Below are 21,926 nucleotides of genomic sequence, written 5' to 3'. Positions count from 1 at the left end.
AGTGGTGCTATAAGTCGATGTGGTAAAGAAGTAGAGGAAAACCCAAGAAGACATGATTAAATATTGCGATTGAAGGTATAAGAGATGTTGGTGTGGCATGGTCAAGAAGTGTGATCAGCAATATAATAGATATTAATGGCGACGAAATGTTTAGAATTTTAAATCCAGTTGTTTCCACAAGAGGACGCAATTTGTCACTTAAGACTGTTAGCAATGGGTACTGTATTTATTGAATTTTCACTGAAAAACATTGAAAATGCTGACAATGACTCCAATAATAGTATTTCTATTCCTTTACACATAAAACCAGAGTTCAGTTTACATTAAAAAAACCTCTAAAATCTAAAATCACCTATTTTCTTATTTACTTGGTGGTAAATTTATTTAGTACCGTAATAAGGATGAAGCAAATGTCAAGAATGTTGAAATAGGTGTGAAAATAAATAACCCCTAAAACACCATAAATGTTGGTTGTGCGTTTAATCGAAATTTAACAAAAACAAACTATTCAGTCTTATTGGACACAGAAAATACATTCGTTAAGATAAACACTCTTAAGTGACAATAAACAATATGCGCCTAGTTTATGTCAACTTGATATGGAGCTTTACTTTCAATGGGTTTTTCTGCTATAAAATAATGGTAAATATTATATATTACAATAAAGAAAAGTAAACAGTACTCATCGAACTATTTTAATTAAATATTGTTGAAACGATGAAAACACAATAGCAAGTTCTAAATAAAGCTATTAGAAAACGTATAAGACAATAGGGAGTTAAAACATTTTATAATTTTGGGTGAAACAACATCTTCCCTCTCTTTTCACAAGAAGAGATATGTTAAGAAATTCAATTTGGATTTTAAAGAAATTTGATGAATTTGATATCTGGAGAACGTAGGATAGCAGAAAAAAAACTATTCTTGATAAATGGAAATTATTGTAATTAAAATGGTTCTGCTGATATATAATAACGTTTTATTAGAGATAATGCTGCAGCTTAATATTTAGGATTTTTTGGTGATTTAGTTGAAATAATACAAAAGCAAATACGCCTAATCCACGATAATCCAATAATAACGTCGAGAAATAATAAAACTGACAAAGAATTATGCCTAATTGCCAAAACTGAATAAATAATAAAAAAGAAATACTGCTAGATATATAATCCGGTTGATCATATAAACAAGATCTATATATTAATTAGGCCTTTTTAGTATTTCCTACTTAACTGTTTGCATAAGAATCGTTGTAAGAATTGTCACTGGTAACAATTTCTAAAGAATCCTTGAAAATATGCCAAACATCTATTGTCAGTCGCTGAATATGGTAAATTTTTATTACAATGGGAACCCCGTAAATCTCCTGTATACCGTTAATCTACCCTAAACTTAGTGGGTATGAAATAGGCCTGTTCAATATGCGTTCGACTAAACGATGTTATTTGGAAATCACTCGACAGTAGGTTCTGTAGTCTGTATTGGTTAAAGGATCAACATTTCCATTTAAGAAACGAGAGCAAAATGATGGTAAATCTACCATCAAGCCAATCTAGATATAAGGCAATATTGCGGAGGTTTCAGAGCAACATATTCTTGTAGAGAGATTGGAGCTGCCTCTATAGAATGAAGCTGCCTCATTAGAATTACAATAAGAGTAACTAGATGGCCCACACAGTGGCTTATTGTTTTAAATCAGATTGCCATGGTGCATAAAAACATTTTTGAATGTTGGGTAAGAAGTGGTTAGAATCACTTTCCATTCCAGAAAATAGTGAGCGTTGTGGATCTGGTGCTTGGACCAACTGTAGCAATTTTACATTTCTAGTGGCACAAAATAATCCAGTAGATTCACAGGTATATTTTAATGCCTTGTAACTTTGGCAGACGATTTTTTTTTGCCCAATTGTAACTGATTTGTTGGCATCATCAATTATTTATAGTGGAATGATTCCTTGATCACGAGAACACCGTTGTTGCATTCTCAACCTCAATGGTGACATACCCATACGACAACTGCCATTTTCTGACTCCCGCTGGTAATCTACGCGGTTAGTTCGTCACAAATTTGATTGAATTCGACGAAAAATATCGAAGAAGAAAAATTGTCGACCCTTGTGACAGTGAAACTATTGATGACGGTGATAGACATCTTATAAACCTTCCCTGGACTTTTAGAAATATTTTATAACTAAAATTAGTCAAATCGGTCTAGCCGTTTTTGAGTTTTAGCGAGACTAACGAACAGAAATTCATTTTTTTAATATATATAGGTAGATTTTTTGAAATTATTACACTCAATCTGGATATTTTGTTTAAATACTTCCGCAAATAAGCCGGCGAAAAGCGGGAAAAAGCCTCGCATCGATTGTTTACCTTCACCATTCGAACACAAACAATTATTGTGAAAGAACAATCCACCTATCCCGAATAACACTGGCCCATTTTCCGATTCCGGTCCGAACCTATTTGTTTAGTAAAACATTTTCAATTACAGAATGCGATTTGAATAATTACCGATACAAGTTATCGGATCGATACGGCGGTAGCGTATAATGGCGGCCGCCCGTCGAATATTTTATTCAAAGTACTTCGTTAAAATTGATGATGATTTCGGTGTTTTTAAACGGGCCAGTTTTTTTTTTCGAGTGGTTCTGTCATGATTTAGTCCGACGTATTGTTTTTAAAACACGGTTTTTGTTTATCAACGCATGTTTATTTCATTTGGTTTCTTGCATCGGGAATGTATGATAATTGATACCGTTATGTCCCGTGATTCATGTAATATATCGATTTGAATTGAATATATCGGGTATAGATATAATAACATGAACACCATGAAACATATAGTCTATCCAGAATAGCAGTGAACTCACGTCATCAAGATGTATAATGTGTTGCCTATTGTAGCTTGTACATTCGTTTTAACACCAGACAATATTTTTGTTTTCGCTTTATTATTGTTAACAAGAAATAAAATGTTGTTTGATACGTTCGAACATGTAACCGAATCAGCCTGCCAAAGTCATTCTGCTAGTAAGATGATATCTGCAGGTGATAACTGCTAGTATGGAAAGTATCCTTAGAACATTTAGGGATATGCAGCTCTTTGATGGATATAAGTCATCCCTTCAAACACTATTAGGAAACATAGGATTTAAATAATGTGAAGATAAGCCATGAATAAGTATAATGTTGGTCCTTTTAGTCACATCACTGGCCAGATTACTGTGAATGAATATCGCAACATATTCAGTGATGAAGCTGCCAAAGATTGCCATATTCCAAGATGATAGTGATGTCCATACACACAGCTAAAGATTCAGTCTTGATTTGGATAGGAATGGAACCGCCATTGGAAGTGTTAGAGTAGAGAGTGAGGTGATATTTCCGTCTCCAATATCATTGATGAGCGGATATTTTGGTATAACAATGGGACAATATTCCGTTGGAAATTATTCAGAAACTATTCGACCCTTGTGACCTTATTAAAAATAAATATTGCCGGCTTGGTGGCGCAGTGGTAAAGGCGATGGAACGGACCTCCTACTGTTGCGATAGCCGCGGGTTCGAAACCTGTTGGGGCATGGTCGTAAATTTATGTTTGTGATTGTCCTAGGTAAGAGTGTAAAATCCGACAAGGAGAATGATCCCAGTCAAGCCAGTAATCAGGCTGGGGAAGACCGGATGTCTTCTGGGATGACTTCTAAAGTTGGTCACTCGCCAGTCAGTAGGCTTAATGCTGAGAACCGTGGTTCGGAGCCCACGTTAAACTTTAGGCCCAGTCCAGATAAACCCATAGTTGGTTAAAGGGGACTTTAAAATATATATAAAAAAAATAAATAAATTATTGTTGTTAATATGTTTTGGTGTTAATATTATTTTGTCCACCCCCTGTATTTCTTCCAGGTTTTTGATGACGTAACCTTTTAATATCGTATTGAGATTTCCTGATTGGTTTACTTTAGGAGATATGAACACGTACAATAGAGGTTTTCTTCTTGAAAAAATAATAGTTCCAATTATCAATATCGCAGATGTGCCTCCCATTATAAACCTATTTTGTTATGAACAAGATATTAACGCAGATGCAGAGTTTTATTTTCATGCAATCTCCCACCGAAGGCGGTCATGAGATGACAGTGGCAGGTGGAAGATTATAGCTAAAAAGAGTTTAAATTTAATTCGAACCAGGGCCAAGTAAGTACCACTGTCTTGTTTCCATTACTGAGAAATGCTAATAGAATGAACCAGTGTTGAGAAAATAATAAAATAAAATAATTTCCTTTTGATATTATTATGTCTATATAGATATAGGTCATTATTAAGAATACGTGTGACTGTTACGCCTTACTGGTGCATCTTTTCTTTTTCATGTTTTGCTTATTCAGTTTCGAAACACATCCTCAGTCGGTGGATTCTTGGAATTTGGATATTTTGATGTTGAAGAAATTCATTCTCTAATTGTAGTTGATTGGAACTTGAAATGAAGCATTGTGGTACTAGGTGTACGACCACTATGGTATTTCTATTAACTGTACTATTCCAATCTGGGAACTTCGAATTTGGAATTTCTTTATTTTTAAAAATATCTCTTAGCTTATTCTATTCGAATATAAGGAGAAGTTTGCAGTTCAGGGTTTACCGCTACCAAAGGCAGACCTAAGTCGCTGGACTGTTGGGAAACTACTCCATAGTCTGGAGGAGATGATAATGGGAATAGAAAACTTGCAGTTCAGAAGATGTGCAAAAGCGAACTGATGGACGAAGGTATTGTCAATACTCAGAAAGAGTTCAATCGAATCAAGACTTCGTCAACAATTTTCTTCAGGAGGGAGGTGCTCCCTTTCAAGTCTTTCGATTTTAACTGATGGCAAGTGTTTTAAGCTTTCATTTAATTAGAAAACGAACAGATATAAAGGATAACGAAAATGACGTCTCTTCTTATTCTTGAAATAAAATCCTTTAAGTAAAATAAAAGCGTGTTTTCATCCCTGTACGAATTAAAATTTAAAAGGCATGAAAAAGTCATTTTTAAAATCTCAAGAACTCAACTTACATCATTTGGTTACTACCCTATTACCCTGATTTACCTCCATCGGATTAGTCGACATTTTCATATATATATACGTAATACTAATTAGTTATTTTCTATTTTTTTTTAATACGGATTGCACTCAGGTGAAAGTTACGATAAAATTCCATTATGTATCATTAAAACCGTTAAGTATAGGTAAACATTGCTTGGAAACGGTTTGCTAGGCAAGTAAATTTTTAATGTTATTGACCTTCGAAAGCAAACACAGTGACATCAAAAGGAAAAAAAAGTTTTATTGTTAAATTGCATATAACCCACAGGCGATACCAGTTTTCAGTAGGAATCTGTTTCATTACAACTCGAACAAAATCAATATCGAAATTTAAGGAAATATTCTCATTGTATCCATTGAAATTTCATCAATTTGAATTTTTAAAAAAGTTTTAACTGTGGTAGAAATATGTGTTATATATGCTTGATATAGGATTCAGATATTGCCAAAATAGTTGGAAATGGATGTATGACACTCTGAAAACATTATGTCATTTTTTTTCGAACGTGGCGATACCGTGTCGAGAGAAGTTTGTAGGTTTGGCATTGGCCCTTCGATCATTGATCCTTTTTCACACTTCTTCAGCATTTTTAAACCGTGTGCTTGCTAAGCCATACTGTATCGATCTAAATAAATGGTGATTAGAAAGCGCTATGTTTGGTGAGTATACTGGGTATTAGATTAATTCTCATTCGTGTAAATTTTAGTACTCTAGTAACGTGTGGCCGAATGTTATTAAGAGGGCGACTCTGAATACGTTGCTCAATTTATTCAGTTGACTTCGGTAGACATCTACAACGTCTACACCTTGCTCATCCCACCAAATGCACAGCAAGACGGTATGACCAGGAATATTCCACTTTATTGTCGATGTGAATACCTTCCATCGACCAAATCATTACTTTTTGTGTTTGGAATTACATTTACTTCATTTACTTTTCATCGCCAGTCACAATAAGTTACAGAAAAAAGTTCTTTTCCTGTCTGGCAAATAATGAAACCATGATGTTGACACGATACGAAATGGTATTTCCAGTTAAGTGGTGTGGTAGCCATTTTCCCTCCTTTTTGATATTGTCCATTGCAAGTAAATGACCGAAAACAATGGATATATCAACTGATATACCTTATAAAAGTTCTTTGAGACTTTAAACTCAGTTTTGGACAAAAAAGTGTCGAAATTATATTCTTTAACCACGAATACACTGCTGATCAAATTACAGGCAAGTACTTAATACATAATGTCTTCGTTTTAGTCTTGAATTTGCAAAAAATAACGTGTCAGTAGTAATTATATATGTTGCAAGCCCATATAACAGCATTTTAATGATTTCGCTTTTTAATTTCCAACCTTATTCAATTCCATAACGACTAAAATATATGTCCAACAATGAATTCATCAATTTTTTTTGGTAAATTACATTTTTACGATATATGAACCTAAATAGAGATAGGAGCTTGCTCAAAATCGTTCTTCATCTCTCTGAACTCTCCCCGTTCAGCAACTTCGTTGCACTAATAAAATATATACTGTGGGTAAATAAAAACGAATAACATACAACGAGATCAGTTACAAACAGTGAAAGACTCGAAATATAATTAAAATTAAATCAAAAAAACATATAAAATAGCGACCCCATTTTGTTATTCTTCTGTCACAAACATGAAACATATAAACAGATATGTAAAATAAATATAAATAAATAAATAAAATAATTGAGCAAGATCCTTCGTGTAGGACTGAAATTAAAGAACCTTTGGTGTTCTCTAGTTTTCTGATATCGTTTTTTATAATCTCCGCGTGAAAATTTCTAATATTTGCGGCAAAATTAGTTACTTTTTCTCAGTTAGAGAAAACCAAAGTGTTTATTAAAACTAAAGTTAGCATTAGGCTAGTTGTTTTTTTTAGATGGTTAGTGAATAAAAGGCACTTACTGTATAAATGAAGTACACAAACATTAGTTAGACATAAACAGAAGCCGTAGGAGGCTGCTGAATTGCTGGATTCACGACTTGTCAGCTATGAAACACAGTCGGCTGGACACAGTGGTAGTGGACACAGAATTATTTGTGTTTTTTTTTTTGGTACAGCACTACATAACTAGATAGCTTTTGATTGGAGTCGAAAAAACTGTTTGCTAAAGAGACACTGAGTTGGGTCAGTACAGAGGGTCACAAGTATACAGAACTGAAAATGTTTGGTTTTTGGTTCGGTCTTTGATCGCATTTTTTTGGGGGTAATTTACAAGTTAAAATGGATACCAAGTGATTTATTTAACTATATCAGTGATATAAAAAATCCACATCAAATAAATATTTTTTTAAACACTGATTACAAAATATCTACCAAATTAACTAATTCAATTATTATTTTTATTTTTATTTTTTTTATTTTCACACACTTCTTTGGTACCATAATAATGTTGCTTTCTATTTTTGTTATATTATAACGTAGATAAGATTGCGAGTTAAAGTGAGTAACCAGTTAGTAATGATGTTAAGAAGTGTAGATTAAAAATATATTATTTATTTTTTAACATTCTGAAGATAGATATTGAACACACATGATATTTTCACGCATTTTTTCTTGGATATCTGGAGCAAATTGATTTTTTATATTTTTATATTATGACATAGCTAGTTTGCAAATAAAAATGGGTACCCAGTGACATGAAAAAATATAAATTAACAAATCGTGTGTAAAAATAGATTCTTCATATATTATTTATTTTATAACATTGTGACGATGAATAATGAACACAAAATGTGATTATAATATTTACCGATGTAATATAATGAAGTAATAATTTTTAGATTTTTATTTTCACACTATTTTTTCTTTCTATTTTTTTATATACTAAAACATAAGTACTTTAAAAGTTGAAATGGGTACCCATTATATATTTTTTATAATATAATGAAGATGACAACTGAACACGAAATGTGATTATAGCATTTACTTATTAGATGTAAAGAACGAACAATTTTGTAATTTTAATTTTCACACTTTTTCTTGGATATTTGGAGCAAATTGCTTTCTATTTTTTACCCAGTGATGTGGATTATATATATAGTCATACCATTTTCGAAGCGGTATTTTCAGTTCTGTTCGTACCCCAGCAAAATAAAAATAAAACATATAATAAAACCCTGCAAAATATTAACAGATATTAACACAAAACAGCTAGTGGTTTGGTCTAATAACTTTGGTTTTAATAACAATAGAAAATAAAAGGTACAATTCAGTTAAAGTACATGCTTACTATATAATAATGTAAAGACTCGTAATAAGAAACATAATAAGTCACTCAACAATTACAAAAAAAAAGAGAAAAACTGTGGTCTAGGTTGTAAGAGAAAAAAAAAACAACAGAGGATGTCGCTTGAGGTCCACGAGGGGAAAAAAAACGAACATTTTTTACAGAGAAAATAACCTTATCAAGAGAAAAAATCAACATAAACCCAACAAAAACATCTATATACGAAACATCCTCGTCAGAGGGCGGGGATATCGAGGTCCCGCGCCGCGACGCAACCCCGCTTTCGACCTGCCGGCGTCGCGGAACCCCCGTATCCTCGCCGGTCGGTACAGCCAAGTATATGGAACCAACACGGCGCGGCGTGGACCGGCTCCGGTCCGACGCGATTCGACATGGAATGTTTAGAACAACAAAATAACCTTACGGGTGACTCGGGGGGAGGGTGAATGGTTTTTCAAGGAATCCGGTTCCTTCTTCTCGGTTTTGGGTGGGATCCCGCGTCCGTACCGCGCGGTATTGGCCCCGCTAAATATTTAAAACGTATGACCATATACAGTAATTCATTTTGTTTCATTAATGTACAGGATGATCATAGTTCGAACCGTTTTGGTTCTCTAGTAAAAATATTTCACAGTTTTTTTTTAAAATAGCAGCTAAATCCTGAGTTAGGGAACACTGCAAGGTCGCGGTGCCTTCTTTCTTTGTTTGTTTGTTTGTACAGGGGGGACGGGGGACGGGGGGGAGACATAGTACAAAATTATTCTCGGGGGGAAGGGGTAGGTAGGTAGATGGAGGTTGGGGTAAAGAGTACTGGCTTGCTTTATATATTTCTTTTACACGTGGTGAATAGTGATATTGGACTAGAAGTCGGACCGAAACGTGACTCGGATTGTTTTATTCTTCCCGACCAAGATAGCTTCGTTATCTTGCGAGAGGGATCTGCCAGAGATAAAAACGACAACGCTACGTTTCCGTTCGGGGCTGGCGCCCCGCAATTCTAGTTCAATATCGTGGTACTACTCACGGTAGTAAAAACCTACTATGTTCTTTGGTTTTAATATGGTTTGGCGGCCTCTTTGGCCCTCTTCAGCTGCACTTTGAGCCTCTTGGTGCCGATCTGGAAACCGTTCATGGCGGCGATCGCCTGCTGCGCGGACGACGCGTTGTCGAACGATACGAAACCGAAACACTTGGACAAGTTCGTTTGCTTGTCGATGAACACTTTGGCGGAGATGACTGGCCCGAAGGGGAGGAAGGTGGACGCCAGGTCGGTGTCGGTGAACTCCTGGGGCAGGTGGTAGATGAACAGGTTGCATCCTTCCGGGCCTGTAAACAGAACAGACCGCGTACTGATTGCTGACTGGTTATGGTGCATGCGCGCCAACTTTCAAAAGTTTGGAAACAATATGTTCAGAATTCGATAATTAAAAAAAAGAAACCGTAATAAAACAGAGAGCCAGCTTATATAGTCTCGAGTTGGAATCCTGCTGGGGCATGGTCGTAAATTTATGCTTGTAATTGTCCGAAAGTCAAAAGTGCAAAATCTGATAAGGAAAATGATCTCAGTCTCGCCAGTGACCAGGCTGGTGGCAAGACTGGGATAATCTCCAAGTCTCCAGGCTTAAACTCTAGTTTGGTATCAAGAAGACTTTAAGATATAACAGAAAAAAAACAGATAAGTTGAAGAAACGTTGAACTAACACTATGGCCTCGCAGACAAAATAAAATCAAATTAACCAAATGGTCACCCTTATTTTTGCTCATGTTCATGCTTATGCTGGCTCACATATCTTACTCGTTCAGTTCCTTAACTATTAGGCTTATATATATTAGCTTAAAATCATTCTTATTATTTGAGGTTCATCAATAGCCGCTACTTTTTCGGTGCGCCAGTTCTTTTTCAAAATATGCAAAAAATGCGCCAGTTCTTTTTCAAAATAAGAGACAATTAATAAAAAACTAGTAATTTTGTTGATTATTGTTATAAATCGTGGTAAAAATAATAACCAGCAAGTTTAGTTAAAGATCTATTGTAGTATTTTTTATATCAACTAAAAATAAATTGTTTCCAAACTTTTGAACAGCAGTGTATATATAGTTCAAGACAATATTCAAGAAATTATCAATAAATAAAAACATACAGCAGATTCAAAGCAATTAACTTTTAAAACTAACGTAAAACCGTCTGTGGTTTGTTTTAAAATAAATTTTTGAACATTTTTTTTCGAATTACATATCGGTTTCCTTATAATTATTCAGAGTGCCTTATTGTGAGATTGAAACTCCCTTGGATATTAATGAAACCGGCATTCATTCCACGTTACATGGATATTCGGTCGTCAAATATTACTTTCTATTATAAGGATCTCTCTCTTATAAATTGTTATATGTTATAGTGGCAGAAAATAATTTTAAATCCAAATCCCGAAATATAAAAGACAACCCTCGAATAAGATTTGGGAGCTTTTCATTATTGATTGTGTAATGTTTAATATAGCGGTTATAATACAAATTCATAAATATTGATTTACTTACTATTAGGTCATAAAAGAACTATGCTTAATTTTTTTTTCTCTGAATAGCTACGTGATTAATTTTTCGATATTTTACCAACTTTCCCATAGCTTGATATTTTTCACTTTTTTTAATGGTATTGCTTAAAATATGTAACAACATACTAGACATAAACTTGAACTGTTCTTATTAATTAAGTAAAAAGCAGAATTGTTAAATGGCAGGTACGTTATAATGTATTTTATGCCATTAAAACAAGTATAAATACTTAGAAACTAACTACCCTAGATTTTACTAATAATTAGCGTTGGGAACTATCGACTGAAAACGACTATCGATTGTTTATTAATTGTCTACTTTTTATTATCGACTGTTCCAGTCGTGTACCTTTAGTTACTATTTTCGGTTCTACCGGTTTCATTCGGTTGATTTTTGATGTACTTGTTCTGTCGTCCTAGCCGCGACTTTGACAATAATGTACTCAATTTATGCTTACATAGATTTTATATGCAATATATACGATATTGGAACGATGTATAATATTGGAACGATATGTTTCACGATTGTTAATGTAATAGGGTAAAAATATTAAAATTGCGAAAGATATATAGTAAAATACTTTTGACTGTTTTTATGGCAATTATATATTTCGATTACTCTCTCGATTTTTGTTAAAAAATATTTCCTTCCAATAATAAATAAAGCATTTACTTTATTTAAAAAAGCTCTGGTAGTTATTGTGGGATCATTTTTAATTATGTCACATATTAGATTTTTTCTATGATTTTTTTTTCTAGGTATATGTTTAATTTGTATTTAGTATTTATGGTTATTGTACATCTTTAGTTTTCAGGTTTTGTTTAAGTTCTATTGTATTGTCTATATTTATTATAGTATATAAAATACGATAAGACATTTAGTAGGGTTTTATTCCATTCCATAGAAAAAATCCATTCCTTTTTACAGATCCACAGAACATTCAAATATAAAGGTAATTCTACTTCGTTTAAAAATTAAAATTATTCAGTAATGATATTTTTTCCTCTTCTTTTTTAAAGTTAGTATGTGAAGAAATATCTACATCCTCGTCGCGCTTATACTACGGTTGGAAAATATAAGCACATATATAAAATGAACTGCTCCAAGCAATTATCTCCGTTCTTTCCTCTCTCACAATTTATACAGGAATGGGTTCGTACATTTTCGTCTGACATCACGAATTGAAAAAACAGTCGAACCGTGACAGAAAATAGTAATTACTTTTTCTAGTCGCTAGTTTTTTTTACTATCGACTGTTTCGACTCTTTTCAGTCGATAGTTCCGAACGTTACTAATAATATTGAAACAACTATACTAAAAATAAAAAAAATTAGTAGAAAGTATACCAGAAAGTCATTACCGGTTTTTCTAATAGATGCCGCTAGATTAGCAGCGCAAAAATCATGACTCCAAGTCCAAATCGTCTTGGTCTCAAGACAATGTTCTGTGTTTGGTGAGACCAAAGTGGTGTGGGGTATTACGAAGTGTTGAAATATGGTGAAACAGTTGATAGTGATCGCTACATACAACAAATGAACAATTTGAACTATGCATTGATCGGAAAACGACCAAAATGGACCCGAAGACACGGTTATAAAGTAAAGTCGACCAAGGATGAAGATGGGACATATTATCGCACCTGCGGTACTCTCCCAACCTTCCCCCGTCCGACTATCAACTTTGCGCATCAGTGGAACACGCGCTTGCAGAGCAGCACTCGGCTAATTTCGAAGACCTTAGAAAATGGCTCGATGAACGGTTTTGCTCAAAGGACAAACAGTTTTTTTGATGGCATGACAACTATGAATTGCCTGAAAGATGGGTAAGATGTACAGAATCAAATGACCAATACTTTGAATAAATCAATTTTTCTTGAAGTATTTTTTTCCGAAAAAAAAAAAGGTAAATGACTTTCCAGTACACCTCGTATATGAATACAATCGCCAAAATACGTATTATCTATCAATCCGCGACAAATGAAAATAAATTTTAATAGTAGTTTATTGGAGAATGTTGAAAAGCAATTATTCGCGAGACTAATGATACTCGACACTTTGATACGGCAAATTAAGTGATGAGAACGTTATAATCGGTTGAAATTTTGAAATTATTTTAAATGTTAACGACTCGTGAATGTTCGATGTCGACTCACGATCCTATTTTCTACATGATAATACGAAATAAATTAACCTAACGTTTTAAAGCGAACAGTCCGAGTAAAAACTATGCAATCTTATCAGACTAATCACTAGGAGCCTTTATTACCAACTCGTGCTGTAAGCTTCGGCATTTTTTCGAATACAATTTCAAATAGCATGCATGCAAGCACATTCATTTTCGCTAGTTTGATATCTTGCCCACATTCTAAGTTATTACTCTTTATTTATGGTTAATAAAACGTGGATATGAAAAGTTTCCAATGATTTTTTCCGTTGTTTAAGGCTTCACTTAATTAGGACAATGAAAGATTCATTATTTTCTATCGTTTTCCGGTTGCTATAAGATCAATAGCGAATACACTCCATTAATAAACGCATGAGCACAGAGTTTCAAGCTTTAAAATCGATAATTTTAAAACAGTTAATGAAGAATGAACTGGTCAAGCGGAAATCCTCGAATATGAGATATTCCAAGCTCAAAAGTACCTGGCTTGACACATAGATGGCGCTACTAGAATTAAATCCACATGTTTTCCAGTTAGCCCTAAATTTTATTAGTTTGTGAATAATAGCATTTTGAGTGAAGCAACTTTTGTTATTGTGAAAAAAATAGATAACAAGGAATTTTGCGTGATGATAATATATTGCTTTTTGAAGAGCAAAAATACAATTGAAGCAAAACTTGGCTTGATGCGGAGTTTCAGAACACTGCTCCAGGAAAATCAATTATCAATGATTGGTATGCTAAGTTTAGACGTGGTGAAATGACCACCGAAGACGGTGAACGCAGTGGACGCCCAAAGGAGGTTGTTACCGACGAAAACATTAAAAAAATCCACAAAATGATTTTGAATGATCGTAAATTGAAATTGAATCCAATAGCTGACACTCCAAAGATATCAACTGAATGTGTACATATTATCATTCACGAATATTTGGGCATGAGAAAGCTCTATGCAAAATGGGTGCCGCGAGCTCACTTGTGACCAAAAACAACGACGAGTTGATGATTCGGAGCAGTGTTTGAAGATGACCAAGCGTAATAAACCCGATTTATTGCGTCGATATGTGATAATGGATAAAGCATGGCTCCATCATTTCACGCCGAAGTTCAATCGACAATCATCCGAGTGGACTGCATGATGTCATCGACGAAACTGAGGCCTATTTTGAAGCAAAGGACAAATCGTACGACAAAAATGATATCGAAAAGTTGAAGGGTCGTTATAATCAGTATATTACCCTTGAAGGGAATTATGTTGAATAAAAAAACTAATTTTGTTAAAAAAAATGTGTTTTATTATGATAGGCCGGGGACTTCAATTGATCTGTTAGGTGAGTATTAAATAGAGAATAGAGTATAATAGAAACATTGGGAGTGTGGAAGTCAAAGAGCATCCTAGCAAGAAGTAAAAAACGCAGTTAATGGACAAATATTGTTGTCTAAATCAACAATCTTACTTATTAAAGGTTTCTCAACAAGGCAAGTCTCACATCTCAGTCAGCCTCGTACATTGACTACCATTGGAATTAAAGCCTAAAAACGTTGAACCGCGTTTTTTTCCTATATCAATAGGTACTTTAACGACACAAAAGAAAAGGGTTTTTGTATAGTTAGTGCAGAGAAAAAGTAGATTCACCCTTACAACTTCAAGTACAAAAATCGTAGATATACTTCATCTTCTTCATGCCTTTCTACCTTTTCTCCGTATCGCATAATCGTATATGACTCAGTTGTCAAAGTACAAGACACACATTTTTTTGTCACAATATCAAGTACATTGGAAGGTACAAAACTTGAAAATATCATTGAATATAGAAGAATTTTGTCCAAATGTCCGGCTAGAAATGAAATAATTATATATCCACACTTATATACTTATCTGAAATAATTTAAAACAGAAACTTTCTATTGTAATCAAAACAAGGTAACATAAGTAATTATTACAATCCGATGAAAAATTGGAAACTTTTCAGTCTGCTTTCACGACATAACGTAGAGTGCGGCAAGATTTCCCTCTAACTATGTATTTTAATGGATTGTCGTTGTACCTTTTCGCAAAATATAGCATTCGTATCGCGTCTGTCATGCCAAGACAGAATTTCGCAAAAAGGTACACGCGCTACTAAATTCCACTCATTCTCATTCCTTCATAAGAATCTATAAAAGAGCAGCTGACAAACTGAAAAAATGAAACCATCTACAGACAGGCTAAAATATACGTAGCTTGGTTCGATATTAGAAATGCTTTTATGGGTTACATACGTTGCTTTTGTTGTTTTTCTTTCAACAATCGTCTTCTGACAGCTAGAAGGCATAAGATACCTTATTTAATTCATTATCATCTGTTCTTGATTTCGTTGTCAAATGGTCGAAAGTTATGCGTTACATAGATGGATACAGAGTTGGTTCATATTAATTAGTTTGTAGAAAAAATATATATTTACGTCGTAAAATCCATTAAAATTAACATGGAGACAATAAATAAACAATAAATAAAATTAAAAACTTTACCTTTTTACCTGGAAATGCTTCTTGCGATTTTTATCTGTTAATGATGAGAACAAAGACGTGCCCAGCAATGGACTACACTTTGAAAAATAATATTGTATATTTTAACATTTTTAATATTCACTATATTAAGGTAACTAATACAATATTAATTAATTCACCAAGAACAAAGCATTCGTACACGAGGGTGCATTTTCATCCTGCCTATTATCCTGATTTGATACCCTCAAACCTTTATTTGTTCCCAAACTTGAAGAAACTTTTTTTCAATTATTATTACTCTTAGTATACTCTATATACGTAGAAAATCACTTCTTTAAGCGACTTCCTATATTATTATTATCTTAATTAATTAGTGATATTCTCAATGTTATTCTAAAGTTTATATATGTCCTATAACCAGATCGGATGGTGTTAAACGTTTTATTCTATGCACTTCACTATCACGTCGCACATTTAGCTGATTATCAAGCACATTGGGGTGCACTAACGCTCTTTTAAAGCACTTAACACGGACATTTTGTTGAAATATATTCATTATGAGTTGATATGACCAAATAGGCTTGCTTGAGCATAGATTTATACAGTAATATCTTGTTATCTGAAGATAATTTGGATTTGCGCCCGATATAGCTTAAGTCCAAATTGTTTTCGTTTAGCGTGCTTCTTTCAGGGTAGACGTCGATCCAAATGCATATCAATATATTTGGCATCTTCGGTAAGTTGACAATTATTGACTTGATTCACTGGTGGGAATGTTATTCTACGCACAGTGAGTGTTCTCAAACTTGAAGGAGAAGTTGAGAATGAATATTTTCATATTGAAAAAGAACTGACATTGCAGAAACGCTGAATTAAGTATATTGAAGTCTAGGGATATTATGTAGAAAAATAATATCAGTTTTTTAAACAGAAAATCGCGGTCTTCTACTCAGGACGAGGAAACCCTTGGGATAGCATCATATATTGCCTTTTATTAATATTTTTTGATTAATTAATTTACTCCCTGCTGATCTTAATGCTATTTTCTCAACTTCAGGTGGTCTGTGGCCCGTTTGTGTAATTATTTATAATGGATATTACAGGCCATTATAACTGATGATGTATAACCTGACCGAAAAGCTCGAAAACTTACTTTAAAATAAATATTTTCGCTTGTTATGTAATTTTCTATCTATATAACACGGTATACTGGGATTAGTCGATTTTATTAAGCAGTGGTCTCTAATAATATTTACGCGGTACATTAAATCAACTGAAATCGTTTAGCGAATGCATACAAATTAGATTAAAAGCGGAAATTTTAACAATAAAATTCAAGGTAACACCTATACGTGTTCGAGACCTGCCAAAATACTATTTCGATGTTTTACTTTACTCCAAAGTATATTGACGAAGCCCTAAAATCAAAAACAATATCGCGAAAGTGTGAATCAGAAATCGAGAAATAAAAGAAAGGAAAAAAAATTCGTAGAAAAATATAAATGACGTATATTTGATGTTTATGCGATCCTAGGACTATATGATCACGTAAGATATCGCTAGTATTTTTCCTGATTATTATTTGTGGTCGATAGGAAATTATAATTTTTGCTGTCGCAGGACTCTCAATATTCTTTTGACAGCATAATACAAGATGAATCGTGTCGTATTTCGTTTTTCTTTTTCTTTTTTTAATCGGATTATTATTGGAATTTCATTTGGATAGTCAATTTTAGAAATATGTAATCAAATGTAGAATTGCACTCAAACATTAACAATGCTGCCGAAACCAACTTCTTCGACCAGTTACCAATGCTTATCGCTACATAACCAACGAAGAACTGCACGATGACCTTGAAATCAAATGGTTTTACGAAGTTATCCAAAATTTTGCCTTAAAACATGAAATAATATTACTAGATCATAGCAACGTAGAAGAAATGAGAATACCTAATGTAAGAAAAATACCATTCCTCAACTGTGTACTAGTTGTCGCATTTTGATCAAATAAATATATCATTATTGCGAGTGCAAGAAATAGGCAAGATTTGATTTAGAAATAGCATCTGAAAGACTACAAATGTGCAAAAGACTATAAATGTTCATCATACATCAGGGATCATACAGAAGAATAGGAAAAGAAGATGAAAAGGTGGTAAGGTTGATAAGGTTTCTTATCAAAACCTCAAGAACTAACATTCAAATCTTCAGGAGTACTTTCCAATGTTTTATCTATATATCCAATATCTCAAAACAATGTCAGATTATTTAAAAAAAATTATTTGATTATTACATTGTTACTAATCGTTTCCGACTAACCTACAATTTGTCTTTATGATAACTTAAATCTAGGTATATAACTAGGAGGACCTATCGGACATATCTCAGTCTCTGGTGAAATAATGTTTATACATGCCACTGCTGTATTTTTTATTATAAGCACCTCATTACGCTACACAAGATCAGATGGTTTGATACTTTTGAGTCTGTGTCCTGCTCTGGTGGTATCCAAAAGTTGCAATACTTCAATATTCTCATGAGAATGGAGTCTTTCCTCATGTCCCCTCGCAATTCTCTTGATTTCTTGGCTGACAGTGGGTATCTGAAGGTCTCGATGTAGATAGTCAGTCCTGTAGTATTTGGGTGCGCCCACAATACTTCTCAGGACTTTGTTCTGAAAAATTTGTATTTTGTTTATGTTACTCTTTGCAGAACATTCCCATAGTTGAACTCCGTATGTCCATATAGGTTTCAGTATTTGCTTATATAATAGTTATTTATTATGTACTGATAATTGTGATTTTCTTTCAATTAGCCAGTACATTTCTCTATATCTCATTTCCAGTTCTTTTCTTTTATTCTTTATATGTTCCTTCCAGCGAAGTTTTGCATCAAGATTCATTCCGAGATATTTAGCGTTGTTGCTATATGGAATGATAGTATTATTTAATGTTATTTGTGCTTGTTCGGTCTGATTGTAGGTGATCTAAATATTATGGCTGTAATGTACGATTTTAGTAGTTCGGTGTGTTGTTTTGTTAACATTTTCTGTAGTTGATGAACAAGGCCTTCAACCTTATCGAAGGCTTGTGCTACATCTAAGAATATGACTGAGCATACTTTTTTATCTTCCGTAGGCTTTTTCAATAACATGTGTTATTTTGTGGACTTTGTCAATTGTTGAATGCTTGTTAATAAACCAAAACTAGTGTATTGGTATCAGGTTTTTTTTCTCTATGATATATCAGATAAATGATCAAGCGATAATTTCTATTTTTATTTATAATATCTTTTGATTTTCAGTTCCCATCAATGTCTAAATATGTTTTTACTAGTTTATTTCTTACGTCTATAAAATATGAAGACTAACAACACGGTATATAAACAATCATCTATAAACGGAAACGTATATTGCGTGGATATTGAAATAATAGCTTCGACTCTATAAAAATAAATGATTAGGTAATGGTAATTAAGTTTGTTTAGTTTTATTGCAAACCTACTTATTTAGAAGTGGATAGAAAAAAAACAACGATTGGTATATTACACGTTTTTAAAACTGAATTGAAAATATACATACACAGAAAACGTATTAAGCATCAGTAAATTGCGTTTATTCATTTTGGGTCTTTTTACATTCGAACTATTTTTAGAGGATGTTACGCAAATTTCACGCGTAACTATAAAAAATGGATTTTGAAATGGAAAAAACACACAATATTTTTAGAGTGATGGTATCATAGAATTTACAAATGAGTAAAAAACAATATTTTATATGGTAATGTTTAATATAGTTTTGTTTGCATTAGAATAAGACCTGTTCCAATTACTAAATTACGATAAAATAGCTTTAGAATAAATTAAAAGTGTTAATGGTGTCAATGACATTAAATTTTTATTACGTACAGTATTATCGAAGCTTAAACAACATATTCCTTTTAGGTCTGAAGATAACAAACAAATCGAGCATCAAAATATTCAAATATTGTGCGAATTTGATATTGACCGCTACAACCCTTTAGGTCAGCACGCATTCACCTACACCAAGTTCGAAGGTTGGCCACGCTGGTGGATTGGTATCATGCGGTTCCCGGCTATAAAAGACCACCACGACGACGTCTCGCTCCTTTTTATTTTCTCTACTCCCTTGTACCCATCCTAATATCCTATCCATTCTCCCGTCGACCACACGTATCATTCAATATCGAAATAAACAAGTTTTATTCAACCAGCGTTTTCAGTCCCGCGCGAATTCCTTCCACAAAATAGTAGTGAGTATTCGGACAAACAATCGTATCGACAGCCACATATTCCCACCGACCAGACGAACATTCCTACAAGACTTAGAGTCGGAAATGAAAACGACTATCGACTGTTTAGTAATTACATCGATATTACTACTACATTAATATTACTATCGATTATTTCATTCGACTACTTTCCATTTAGTTTAATTCCTGATTTTCTAGTTTAATTCTAAGTTCTTGTAGGGTTCTTTGAGGTATACGGAATGAAACAGAACTATATTGACTATATTCATTTTGGTGAATATAGTAACAAAAATCCTGACGTCTTAGAAATGTTTCCAGTAGTATTTTCGTTTTAAAATAACAGATGTAATTGAAAAAGTCTATGAAGGTATGTTCAGATATATTTTTGGATGTAAGACAAGCCTTTGATAAGGTATGGCATGACGGTCTTGTTCATAAACTACAGAAAATGTTACCGAAACAACACATTCAACTATTAAAATCCTACATTATAGCTAGAATGTTTAGAGTCAACTATACTATAAAATAAGCTGACGCAGGTGTACTACAAAGAAGTGTATTGGGATCAATTCTTTACCTACTCTACACATACTATGGAAAATATCACGATGGCTACATATGCTGATGGCACTGCAATTCTTGCTGTCGAAGAAGCTACAGGCAGGTAACAACATAAATAATTGGATCTAAACTTGGAAAATAAAAATTACCGAAAGTAATTCTGTGCATGTGCAGTTTACGTAAAATCAGATCGCACAAGCACCAATAACAATAAATAATAATATAATTCAACATACCAAGAACACTAAGTATCTCGGAACGAATCTTGATGCTAATGCTTCGCTGGAGGGAACATATAAAAATGAAAAGAATAATAACTGAAGTTAAAGTATAGTGTGATATATGAAGTGTTTATATGGACATAACACCAGAACAGGACACACACTCAAAATAATCAAACCATTTGATCTTGTGTAGTGTAGTGAAACAAACTGTAGATTAGTCGACAATGACTGGTAACAATATAATAAATTAATTAAAAAAATCGTTTTCAGCATACAACATACATATAAATCGATTGAAAACACCCAAACACCTATTTTATTGCAGACTTATACTATCGACGGTTTTCAGTCGATAGTTCCCAATGCTAATCAAAATGCAATACTACGGATATCGAAAAAAATCGGTTTTTGCAAAAATTTTAGGTTAAATTATTTTTGCCTGAAATATCGATATTATTTTGACTGATACTCTTTCAAGAATATAATAAAAATATACCTTTAAAATTAAGGGTTTGTCACGGAATTTTATAGGTTCAAGGCTATTATTTTAAATGTTTGTTAAAATTATTGCTTTTTAAAGAATATTAAACAAATTGTCCACTTGTCGATATTTTTCTACTTTTTTTTCAAAACATTGTCGATAGTTGTAAATGAGAGTATCGAACTTTTAGAAATGATTTTGCGCGGAAAAATAGGGTTGGAGTGAAATATCGATACAAGCAAAAATAAGTATCCATATATTTCTTTATATATCGTTATTTTTCCCGATTGTTTATAATATATATATATATATATATATATATATATATATATATATATATATATATATATATATATATATATATATATATCGCAAATCGTTTTTTCCCTCTAGCCTTATTTTTTGTCACCTATTCCATGCGATCCATGACCCCCGATCGAACGTAGTTTTCTTATTTTCCTTTTTTCTCCCTCCGCCCATCATACGCAACGCCAGCAAAAATATCGACGGCAATCCCGTTACCGGCGATGCCACAGAACACGGAAAGAAATCACCCGAAACCGCAAAAACAAATTGACTTATACGGACGATTCCGCGTCTCCCTTTTTCTGGGCCTGCAGAATCGATGTAAGACAAACCTAAAGGGATCCCGATCGTGTATTTTTCTGGTCGACGTACGACGAAAGCCCACCGGAGCTAATCGGGATGGCAGTCCGGAGTAGGGATTTCGGCCGCGGGGCAAACTATCGATATTTCAAAAATATCGATAGTTATTTTTGACTGTATCGATATTTCTTCATTCCAACCCTATTTTTCCGCGCAAAAATCATTTT

General features: G+C 33.4%; 2 protein-coding genes across 5 annotated transcripts in view; one reads left to right on the top strand and one right to left on the bottom strand.

Moving 5' to 3' along the window:
- The window catches only part of nenya (RING finger protein nenya), a 56,719-nt gene that overhangs the window by 17,454 nt on the left and 17,339 nt on the right, over positions 1-21,926 (top strand). Inside the window, exon 5 of one of the 2 annotated variants that reach the window (XM_076409048.1) lies at positions 19,499-19,638. The exons of the other annotated variant lie outside the window; for it this stretch is intronic. Coding sequence (XP_076265163.1) covers positions 19,499-19,504 — 6 coding nt within the window. The 3' untranslated portion in view covers positions 19,505-19,638. Of the gene's footprint in view, positions 1-19,498; positions 19,639-21,926 lie in introns of those variants that run through there. 2 annotated transcript variants of the gene reach the window in all.
- The window catches only part of LOC143199320 (CUGBP Elav-like family member 1), a 631,257-nt gene continuing 617,612 nt past the window's right edge, over positions 8,282-21,926 (bottom strand). For all 3 annotated transcript variants that reach the window (XM_076409044.1, XM_076409043.1, XM_076409045.1), the window contains one exon: positions 8,282-9,676. In XM_076409044.1, coding sequence (XP_076265159.1) covers positions 9,405-9,676 — 272 coding nt within the window. In that variant the 3' untranslated portion in view covers positions 8,282-9,404. The remainder of the gene's footprint in view (positions 9,677-21,926) is intronic.

The sequence above is a fragment of the Rhynchophorus ferrugineus genome, unplaced genomic scaffold (genome assembly GCF_030347505.1).
Source record: "Rhynchophorus ferrugineus isolate W39M unplaced genomic scaffold, kcgeb_rfMv2 rfM7, whole genome shotgun sequence".
Lineage (NCBI taxonomy): Eukaryota > Metazoa > Arthropoda > Insecta > Coleoptera > Curculionidae > Rhynchophorus > Rhynchophorus ferrugineus.
This window is presented reverse-complemented; position numbering and strand designations above follow the sequence as displayed.